The 12,181-nt window shown below is 39.6% G+C and overlaps 1 protein-coding gene across 1 annotated transcript; it reads left to right on the top strand.

The window, feature by feature from the left end:
• Nucleotides 1-1,968: 1,968 nt before the first annotated feature.
• LOC109201969 (BTB/POZ domain-containing adapter for CUL3-mediated RhoA degradation protein 1-like) lies at nucleotides 1,969-6,176 on the top strand (the record flags this gene model as incomplete). Its single annotated transcript, XM_025906646.1, has 4 exons — nucleotides 1,969-2,004; nucleotides 4,500-4,552; nucleotides 4,634-4,829; nucleotides 5,167-6,176. Coding segments are annotated over 4 exons (534 nt in total), but the record flags the coding sequence as incomplete, so codon positions are not given.
• Nucleotides 6,177-12,181: the final 6,005 nt, after the last annotated feature.

Below are 12,181 nucleotides of genomic sequence, written 5' to 3' on the forward strand. Positions count from 1 at the left end.
GACAGGAGCAGGTTGCAACCAATAATCAAGTCACTTAATAATGCATTTGTGATGGCTTTCTGCTGTGGACAATTCATGCTGTACTGCCCGGCACAAGTGTCCAGAAACCGAAATGGAAGGCTGTTGGTATCTTTTGAATTAGTTAAATGTCACAATAAAGAGAGAAAGCACTGTCTATTTTTGATCACTTTCATCATATAGTACATATACACTAAGTTTATTCTGTCTTTAATTAATAAGAAAACTCCAGACGATTCCATTCTGAGCTTAAGAAGCTTCTGCTAGGTTAGTAGAGTCCATTTGAGTAAATTGGTGGCACACCTGTGGATGCATATAAGGCACCCCCAAGATAAATCGTATGAAAAAGCTTCTAGAAAACAAATTGTAGACTTTAAATTGGCTAGTTTTAAAATTAAAGAGACAGAGAGGATACAGCTGAAATTCAAACTGCTGGCCTTTGACCACTTCAAAAGATTACACACTGTTTACAGAATCTGTGAGAAATTTGAAGCTATATGTGACGAATACAACATCAAAGATAAACTAGATTATATTATTAGCAACACGTCTGCCAATATGTGGAAAGCATTCAATGTCTGCTTCCCAACTGAACAATGTGAGGAACATAAATGTTTTCTGTTATTTGCATTCCCATCAGTGTAAGAGACTCAGCAGCAGATTAGAATCAAGTAAAAATAACATTTAGATATTTCATAATTCAAATTAAACAAAAGGTCCATGTCAGACTTTTCAAAACGAAACCATGCCCATGCTACAAACGTAGCACCTCGTTTAGGTGGAGATTAATGAATAAATTATTAACTGAGTGAACGTGGATTGATATTGTACATTCAGCTATTAGGTGATGATAATACACCAGAGGTGGCCCACCCAATCTAACACTATATCTGAAACTACGACAGGCAGGAAGTCATTCATGCCTGCTTAAATACTTTGAGTTTATCATCTAAATGTTACAGCAAAATGGTATGTTCAACTACTGTGCTGTCTAACTCCGAAGAAATCTGCTTGTATCATGATGAGTCAGGACTGAATGTTTTGGGCTGCAGAACTATTTTCTCACGAAAGGCTTCAAAGGATGAAGGTAAGGTTATTCTTTGAGGTTTTTCTAGGATTACCGTTGAGGGCTATTTGAAAAGGTCAGGTCCTTTAGATGAACCATTTCATACTATGACGACGACGCGGATCGCCCCGTGCATGGGGCTGCACAGCGCTAACACGTTGACGCTGTGCAGCCCTCGCACGGGGGCGATCCGCATTAACTCGCTAACGGAGATTTGCTGATGCAGTTATGGTGTTAACGTCATTTTAACGAGATTAACGCTGACAGCACTAGAAAAAACCAAAAAAAACCAAAACACATTTACATCACTTCAGTGTGATACGTACCAATTACAAAGTTATTTTATTTTCTTAAAGTTTCTCTTAATATTATATAGAAAATGTCATGGTTCTCAAGATCTGGAGAGGTCGTGGTGTGTGTTTTTCGTCTTCGCCTCTCCCACCAGGGCGGAACTGGACCTTGATTCCCCGCCTCTGAACCCGCCCTGAACACACACCTGTGGCTCATTCACACTGATCCTGGCAGACTACTTAAGATGGCAAGAGAGGCTGCTTCCTCGCTGATTGTCACACTGCCTAGCGTCAGTGTAGCCTAGCCTTTCAAAGTATTCCTTGTGATCCCCTAGAGTTTCCTCCTAACATTGTTTTTCTCTGTGTACAGGCCTTCTAGATTCCCTGCCATCTGGAGTTCTGTGGATGTGTGTGAGTGAGCGTGAGTATTTTGGAGTGGACATTCAGAGTGAGTTGTGGATTAAGTTGAAGAGGAGCGTGTGTACCCCCGCCTTGGACCTTCCCTTCGGACCCCCCTCCACTCCCTGGAACTCTGTGTTATCGGTCTCACTGTATATATGTATATATTCTCACTTGGTGCCACATCGTAAATGAACCTTCACCTTCTCTCTAAACTTCAGAGTCCTGCGAGTGAGTCCTCTGCCTAATAATCTGTGACACAAAATGTGTGATATGTTCTCATTTCCAAGCATGAGTTCTTAATAGAATCTAATTTACAGTATCTCCAGATCTGAATAAATTCTAATATTTCTAAAATCCACAGGTTTTAAGACTAGGCCTAAAATTCACCCCATGTTTTTCCTTTACTAAGAGAGAGCAAATCTGATTTTCATCAACATGATCAAATATTGTAGATTAGAATATTAGTTCACCTATTCTTACAGAGGAGAAGAAAATTAGAATTTAGTATTAAAAATGCACAGAATCCTGATATGCCTTCAGCCAATTATTGATACTAGCTAGAATTTACAATCTCTGGCTGATGTCTGCAGGAGTAAGCACACACCCACCTGTGATGTGCTAAAGAAGATTTCACGACTTCTGAAAAATGCATGTACTTTTTAACATACTATCAAATATTGCAGATTATTATGTTAGAGACTCAATGAAAGCAGAAGAAAACATGGAGGCAGAAAAATCATTGATTGCACAGACTGTGAAACATTTACAATACACATATATATTTAAAAAAGGGGACTTTTTCATTCTAACATTTACAGAAAAAAATGGGACGGTATTAAACATGCATGCAGCTTTCATGCTGTAAAAACGCAGATGATTTAAATCTACCTGAAAGCCACGAACATGTGGTTTGACAGTCAGACCCACCCGTGCTCATATTACTGACATCTTTGTTTTTGAAACCAAAATGGCAGAAATCCTCATTTTCAGGCTTCAGAATGATACTTCAGAAATGGGGGATGTAACAGTAGATACAGCCATTTTTATGGTGTCTTGGCTAAAACACAATATTGCTGTCAGATCCATTATTGGTCAATAGATGGCAGCATTGACAATATCTGTGATTAAAGGAGCATTAGGAGTTAGCAAGGCTCTCCACTTTCTGTCAAAAGTTGCACTGTGAAATCTGGGGTTGTTTACATTGAAAGCAGCGCTGAAGACTAGAGTTGAATTCATGATGGCTGCTGTTTGGTGGCATGGACCAGCCAAACATCTGGGGGAGTTGGGGAATGTCAAATGTGATTTATGCAAATAGAGGGTCTGATTGTACATTTTCATAAAGTTTGTCTCCACGTGCTAGTTGTAGTGAGCTGGGGCTGTCCCTCTGCCTGAAACTTCATCACAAAAAGGTGGACTGTAAGTAAAACCACAATACAGAGTTTTAAATTATAGGCACTACATTTCATCAAATACAATCAACTTCCCAGATCAGATCAATTCTGTTTAATAATAGGAGATACTTAGACGTGGGACGCCCCTAATCACGTGCCATGGATGTGAACTCCTCCAAAACCTGCCGTCTCTTTTTAAAACAATCCTTTATCTAAATATGGAAGAAATCGGACAAAATTCAGTGAGTACAATGGACCCAAAACTGAACATGAATTTAATTTGTTATGTTCTAGTAACCTTCCAAAACACTGACCTGTTTGTAGGTCAGTCCCATCATTCCTACCAAGTCGATCAACGCCAATAATTAACCATGGTGGTGAAAAACTAATGACATGGCCTCCTTGTTCACCTGATCTGAACCCCATTGAGAACCTGTGGTCCATCATCAAATGTGAGATTTACAAGGAGGGAAAACAGTACACCTCTCTGAACAGTGTCTGGGAGGCTGTGGTTGCTGCTGCACGCAATGTTGATGGTGAACAGATCAAACACTGACAGGATCCATGGATGGCAGGCTTTTGAGTGTCCTTGCAATGAAAGGTGGCTATATTGGTCGCTGATTTGTTTTTGTTTTGTTTTTGAATGTCAGAAATGTATATTTGTGAATGTGGAGATGTTATATTGGTTTCACTGGTAAAAATAAATAATTGAAATGGGTATATATTTGTTTTTTGTTAAGTTGCCTAATAATTATGCACAGTAATAGTCACCTGCACACACAGATATCCCCCTAAAATAGCTAAAACTAAAAACAAACTAAAAACTACTTCCAAAAACATTCAGCTTTGATATTAATGAGTTTTTTGGGTTCATTGAGAAAATGGTTGTTGTTCAATAATAAAATTATTCCTCAAAAATACAACTTGCCTAATAATTCTGCACTCCCTGTATATTACAGACAGACCTGTTTTTTCTTAAAACATCTGTGTAAAGAGTGTGGTTCCCATTTCACAAATTACAGCATTACCCTGTCAACAGAAACTCAGCATTTCCCTTGTGCATTTCAAAATAAAAGCCCTAAAGCTTTTCTGTGTCCAGAAACTTTCTCAACACGTTTGTAGGAAATTAATAGTGTAGCACTAGATGCTTGCAATTTTATTTTTGTTTTTATTGTGTTGTTCACCAGCAGTGTGTTTTCTACTTAACTGACCCATTTGGTTTAAGGCTCCTCACTTACTGTTAACTGGAAAGAAACAGTTTAAGTGTTTGTCTCGTGTTAGGTTATATTAAACGTACCCTCTTATTAATATTGCTCTTTCTTGCTCTTACAGCCAGTAGTAAAGTTGCAGAACAACAGAGGAAACAACAAATACTCATACACCAGGTAAGATCTTTGGATTTGTAAAATGATAATGAATCCACAAAGTTCATAGATGCTTACTTTTTCTTGCTCTACTGTGACCAGCAACTCTGACGATAACCTGCTGAAGAACATTGAACTGTTTGACAAACTCGTCCTGCGATTTAATGGCCGCGTCCTGTTTGTCAAAGACGTGCTGGGGGATGAGATCTGCTGCTGGTCTTTTTATGGCGAAGGCCGCAAGATTGCTGAAGTGTGCTGCACTTCCATTGTCTATGCTACAGAGAAGAAGCAGACCAAAGTAAGCATTGTTTAATAAATATTAAAGCATTTGTTCAACATTTTTGAGAAGTACACTTACACTGGTAATGATGGCAGCCTTTTAATTAACCTACAGTAAATCCAAAGAGAAAACCCTCCCACTGGAGTCATTTATTGAGCTTTCTACATTAAGAGGCAGGAAGCATGTGGCTAATTGAAAGTGATGTGCAATTATGATTTTTAAACTTATTCCTGTACCAGTATTGGGCTTATGCCCTGAACATATACTTATTACAAATAAGCACATTTTCAGGTTGCTGTACACAGCAAATAAATATTCAGCGACCTTTCCCTTTCCCAAACACCTGTGCTTCTAGGTTGAGTTTCCCGAAGCCCGAATATTCGAAGAAACCCTCAATATCCTCATCTATGAGAACAACAGAGGATCTGGACCAGGAGGCTTGCACCTTTTAGATTCAAGAGGCTCCGGTTCATCGCTGGGAACTGGTCAGTCAGAGGAAGAGGGTGACGTGGGAGGGGATAGACGAGTACGACGGATCCACGTAAGGAGACACATAATGCATGATGAAAGAGGCCACGGTCAGCAAACTGTGTATAAGGACTAATAATGTGAAAACAAGGCAGGGGAAAGGGACTTAAAAAAAATCCCAACATAGTTTTTTTTGTTTGTTGTTTTATTGTTTTTTGAATGCTAAGGGAATGAAAAACACGTCTTCGATGACAGCAATAGTTTGGTACGTAATTTCATTAAATGTCCTCAGACTTTTCAGAAATGTTGGTTGATGACTGATTTGTAAATTAGGTCTGAGTGTGTGTGGAAAGGAAAATGCATCTGTTTACATGAAAACAATGTGTGTACAGTCTTTAGATGGGAAATACTGGTAGTGATACTGGCATTGACATTACTTTTCAGAGGTTAATGAACCTCCTGCAAGCTACTGAATGGTCCTCAAAACCCAACGTCCACACATCTTTATCTTAGAGCAGACAACCTAATGTCCATGTGGGTTTTAATGACACGCACAGGCAGCCTTTTCTGTGTGTGACTTGTAGGAAACACTGTGTCAGGTTATGCAGGCTGTGAAACTTTATTCCCCTTTCTCTTCTGGAGTGAGATGCTGCCGAACATTGATGGACAGAGGATAGTGAAGTTGAGCCTAGATATTGCAACACTGGAATAAAACACAGTAGCCATTTTTTTTCCCGGGGGCCCGGGGGGTCTTTGTGAATGATGAGCAGCTCAGTTTTCTTTATTTATGTTATTACAGCTGTTGCTTCAAGATGTTTTTATTAATTTATGAACCTAATTTATTGTTTGGTATTTAACTTTTGTATTGAGTCTTTGTGTTCACTCGTGCTTAAAGGAGTTTTAATTTCAGAAAAGGTACGTTGCACTCTCTCTGCACTCAAAATTTGAATTTACCCCTGTAAATGAATAAATTGTAAGCTTACATTTCAGTTTAATTTTCAAGAGGAACCGAAACCATTTCTTGGATTTTGCATTTTGTTCTGAGCCATAGACTTTCACTTCTTCTCTGTCTTAAACTAAACTGCAGAATTTTTTTTTTTTTGGGGGGGGGGGGGGGTTGTTTTGTTTTATGTTGTTTTTCTTTGGCCATATGATGATGACAAAAGTGGTGTGTGTACTGGGTTGTATTTTTAGTTCTCTCAGGGAGAGGATTTTCTTTCTAATCTTCACTAGTGTGTAACCCTAATCACTCTGAATACTGGAAAAATCTGAATGAGAGCAATATGTATCTGAGATCCTTTATAAAATAACCTTGAATATGCACTAATGTAATTTCTGTCCAATAGTTGTCATGGAAATATTTTGAATAAATGACTGAAATCTAGCTTGGACTGTTTTGGGGGTTTTTTGGTTTTTTTCCCCTTTATTTCTATTATACTTTACAAAACAGATGGCCTTACAATTTTTGGTGATGTGCTTTTTCTTTCTGCAATATTACATAAAAACTACCATGCTGAAATTAATTAAACATAGGGGAAGTATGTGCAAAAGCAGAACCCATTAGATTCGGAGTGAATTGCTTTCTCTCACTTGGGCAATGGCCTCAGCAATGACCACTACCCTTCTAGCCTTGGGTGGGTGGTCATCATCTTCTTTGGGCTGCTCACTTCCAGTGTCACATACTCATGTACCCTCTTTATGTCCTCCTTTACTACATCTCTGGAACATCTCTAAGGTTTTCTATTTCTAGTTTAAAAAACACCAGTACAGTCTGACTGGTCATTACTGTATTGAAAACACTGCAAAAACAGCTCCAGTCAACTCTCATATAAAGACATAAAATTAAAAAGGGGGAAAAAATCTTTTAGATAATTTTAATTTATAAAAGCAAATAATAATGAATTATCTTATTATCTAGTACCTTCTATTGCTAAGTATTTGGGATATATTATTCTAATATATATATATTAGAATAAAGTGAAATTATAATGGAAAGTTCAAGTTTTATTAACTATTAGCAGCCCCCAGTATTTAGTATTATCCTTCCCAACAATGTGCAAACAGCTCCACGCATAGACAAGAAAAGAGAGACGATAACTAACACAAAAAAAACAGAAAAATCTAACTGAATAAAAACTGAAAGACATGATTCAACAAAATTGGTTACATATACATTTCATATTGCCAGGGTATTATTTATATAATATATTCAGTCAACAAAGTAAGGATTGTATACCTTATTACAGCTGTTTTGTTTTTTATATTACATTAAGATAGCACTGTAGCTCATTCATCACATATAGTGTGTGGAAAGGGTCTCCAGTTTCAAGTTTCTGGGTGTGAACATAGACACAGACCTCCAATGGAGCTCTAACATCTCTGCGGTTTTAAAGAAGGCCCAACAGCGTCTCCACTTTCTGAGAATCCTCAGAAAAATGGACCTGAAGAAGGAGCTGCTGACCATCTTCTACCACTGCTCCATTGAAAGTGTGCTGACATATTGCATCGGCGTGTGGTTCTCCAGCTGCACCACAGCACACAGAAAGGCACTCCAGAGGGTCATCAATATGGCCCAAAAAATCACTGGACATCCTCTTCCCTCCCTGAAGGACCTGTACAGCACTCGCTGTCTCAAGAGGGCCGCAGCATCCTACGGGATTGTACACACCCAGGACACCGGGTGTTTAAGCTGCTGCCGTCTGGCAGGAGGTTCAGGCTGCTGAGGTCCCGAACAAATAGACTAAAGGACAGCTTTTACAACAAGGCAATAGCCCTAATCAATGCAAATAGCTGACCTGACTGGCTACCTGCCTGGACTTTTTGGGAGGGAGGTAACAACGGTAAAAACAGTAACAATAATAATATTTATATTTATAACAAAGTTAAATAATAATTAATGTGCAATAATAACAGTGTGCAATACAATACACTTATTCTTTTGTATTACTAAGTTATTATACTGTGTTGTGTTGTTTGTGTTGCGTTGTGATGTGTCGTATCGTGTCGTGTTGTGTTATATGTAGTGCCAATGTAGGACAGTTTTCCAATTTCATTGTACTATTGTACTATGTATGACTGTGCAATGACAATAAAGAGTTATCTTATATAGGAAACAAGGATAAGGATAAGTTCTGTTGACCCACTGAAAGAGGCATCATTTAAGAAACACCAGGAAGACTGAAGCTCATCGCATTGATCAAGCAGGACTCATGATCTTCACCAGCAGCTCCCTCACAGGGAAATCTTCAGCACTCCTCCGAAGGCCCGATCCAGGAGATGGATAAACCCAGCAGTTCATGAACACTGTGATGGAGACCTTAGGTTTGTGTAATGTTATAAATACTCGGATACTCCCCAGAGGCTCCGGACTTTTATATAAAGATATTATATTCAGTCCTGTAGAAAGTTATATATTTAAAAACATATGATCCTCTCTGGTTACTGTGGTATGAATAACTCTGAATCATTTTATGGTAAATAACACACTATCTGCAAAAAACTGTGAAAGAATTCCAGATCATAAGTTTGTAGTTCAACATACAAGTGACGACCTTTGACCTTCATCAGGTTTTATTTAATTGTGTTAGAGAAAATCTCATATGCTCTTCATGCAGCTGAGTACATCAAGTGTTTAAAACAGAAGCTGTGCAGGTCTGAGATCAGCAGCTTTGTGAAACACCAAACTGTGGTCCTGTTAATGCTGATATATAGTGACACAGTTACATGGGTGATTACTCCTTTTTTGTCTTTATCAATAAAACAGCTGCAGCTTTCACTACAGCACATGTGGTACTTTAACCTTTGTACTGTTTTCATCAGTTCATTTTGCAGTTAACATGTTGGATGATCTGTCTGCTGTCACTGGGTGGTGCTGAGGTCTGAATCTGAGGGCAGCTCCTGTAATCACAAAGAGAACAGAACCATCAAACTCAAATATAAATTGTATCCCTCAAAACTGAAATAAAGCTGATCTTTCTCTGTTCTCACACACTCAGGATCTGAGTTCTTCTCTTACATTTTTTTCAGTATTACAGTACACTACAGTACTTTAATCCATAGTTACTGATTAATGAGGAGTTACTGAAGTACAAGCTTTTTTAAAAAAAAAAAAATGTTACTGTCTTTACAGATGTGGCAAGAGACTGAAAACATGCTGCTGTTTGCACATATTTAATCAGAACTATTATGATTAACTGAGGTAGAGATCCTCTCTCAGGGAGTGATAATGTCACTCCAGTGACTTATGCAAGCAACACATAACATCAGGTCCAGTTGTGCATGCTTGTGTGTGTGTGTGTGTGTGTGTGTGTGTGTGTGTGTGTGTGTGTGTGTGTGTGTGTGTGTGTGTGTGTGTGGCTGATGTGTTTTTTGCTTGGAACAGCTGCAGTCCAAACTGAATTTCCAAAGATTGGATTTATAAACACTTCTAAGACTGGAGCACTAAGCAAAGGCGGCGAGAGGGATCGTGAGGCTCCTCGCCGCCTTTGCTCATCACTATGCAGAATCCTCTTGACTTTAGTGTGTCCGCAATTTAGTTCAATGATAAGCCAGCACCCATGATATATGAAAACCACAGGTAACACACTTCTCTCTAGAGAGAGCTTGAGCTGTGAGAGGTTATCCAACGTTATTTGAGGTTCTTCCTGCTTTTTCTTGTCTCATTCTATAGGGCTTTAAAAATGTTTGTTAGATATCACTGATTTTGCAATATTCAAGGCAAGTGCCCTACCTTTAGGCATGCTTATAAAAAATTTACCAGAGCTGAGGTAATCTGAACATAATAGCAAGTGTAAACACAACGGACTGTCAACTGGATGTAATTATGCAGATGATATATAATGAAATAATAATATAAAAACTGTTTAAAATGGGCCGGGATGCTTGGTAGCTGAGGCTGGAGGCTATAATATAAATGCAAAGTGCATTTTTTTTTCTTCCTGGCATTATGCACAGCTTTAATTTACAAAAACACCAGAACAAAATCAACAAACTGGACAAGGAAAATGTCCAAATTGTTAGAAAGAAAGCAAAATGTGGTAAAGCATTAGCTGTAGTCGCAGACTGTTGAAGCTTCAGAGGTATCTCAATCAAAAAGCATCTATTTTTGAGGCTGAAATGTACAACAAAAAAAAAGAAAAGAAGTGGCTGGGTTAGGGGCCAACTTTCATTTTAATATTTTGATGTCTACACATGGTTGTGGCCCTCTCTCTGCTTCACCAGGATCGGCAGCAGAACAGCACCCCTGTGGTTTCACCGCTTAAGGACACTACAGCGGGGTGGATCTAAAGTGAGCTTATCAACAACCTAAGAGGACTGGGAGAAAGGGGGGGATAAGGCTCGTGTTCAAACCAGCAGGAGAACGCAGGAAGTCTTGGATCCAGGTTTTCATGGGGAGTTAGCCCACAGCAGAGAACAGCAGCCCCCTGTGGAGATTCAGATGGAGCTGTCTCCAGACTGCATACCTCGGATGTGTAGTGCTGTATCGGAGAAGCGGACCGGCTGTGCTGTGATGCACAAGCCCATAAAAGCTCACCGTTAATGTTGTGCAGTACGGAACAGTGAGCATGACTTTTCTCCGTGTCCCCTCTGCTTCATTGTCCTACTGTAAACCCGCTGCTGTACCAGGGCCTGGAGCATTGTCTGATTCTTCCCCAGCAACCCTGAGAGAGTTGATGCAGAGAGCCTGTCACAGTCAAGCTTCACAGATCATTTATTATTAATTCAGCAACTATGAGGTGGGTGGAGTGAGCAGGACAAAAAGCCACAGAGAGAGGGTAGAAGGCAATTGCGAGGCCTATTTAGACAAAAAAATATAAATGGATGTGAGAAGATTTATTGGAAAGACAGCAGCAAGAATTTTAAAGCTATCTAAATAAATAAGTGTATCCTTTTAACAGACAGCTGCTGAAAGGAAGATGGAGGTGAGCTTGGGCATGAGGTTGTGTAGAGAACAGGTAGCCTCAAAGCTTTGCCTTGTAGCTACACGCTTCCTGCCTCCTGCAGGCTGTTGTGCCACAGGCAGAAACATCTCCATGTCATAGCTCATCAGCTGTGTTCCCAGTCTCAGATCAGCCTGCCCACTATGTGGTGCAGACGTTCTCTGGGGATTTTTCTGCCTGCACTCTGTCAAAACACACCATGCCAGTGAGGAGAAAACGGAAAGTGGCTCTGTGAAGTCAACATGTCCAGTGGTCAGGGGCAAAGTCGGGCAGTAAGATCTAGAGACAAAGACGAAGACGGATGGATATCTTTTTTATATAGTATAGTACATTATAGAAATACGCTTCTCAAAAGAATTAAAGAAACAAAAAATGGGGGAAACAAAAAAATTCTGATATCTATACTGATATGTGTTAGGAACTAAAAATGATCAGCCTACAGAGGGCTGAATTCAAAGGCATTCCTAAAATCAAAGTGAAAAAATGATGCTGTGGGCTAGTCCACTTTGAAAAAAATTCATCGCAGGAACTCAAATGGTACTCAGTAGTTTGTATGGCCCCCTATGCATCTTCTCCCAGATATGAACTAGCCCAGACAGTCTGAGGTGCCTCAACGTCTCAGTGGTGTTATATTGGATCTAGGTCAGGCGAGCATGGGTCCCAGTCACAGGTATCAATTCCTTCATCATCCAGGAACTCCCTGCATACTTTCGCCACATGAAGCTGGGCACTGTCATCCATGAGGGGAACCCAGGACACACTGCAACAGCGTAGGGTCTGTTAATAAGTCCAGGTATTTCATCCTGATACCCAGTCATGGTTTCAATGTCTAGCCTTTATAGGTCAGTGTGTCCCTCCATGGAAATGCCTTCCTAGATCTTCTTTTGATTGTTTGATTAGAGACATTCACACCAGTGTCCTGCTAAAGATCATTTTGTAGCTCTGGCAGTGCTCATCCCGTTC

The sequence above is a fragment of the Oreochromis niloticus genome, linkage group LG4, assembly GCF_001858045.2.
Source record: "Oreochromis niloticus isolate F11D_XX linkage group LG4, O_niloticus_UMD_NMBU, whole genome shotgun sequence".
Lineage (NCBI taxonomy): Eukaryota > Metazoa > Chordata > Actinopteri > Cichliformes > Cichlidae > Oreochromis > Oreochromis niloticus.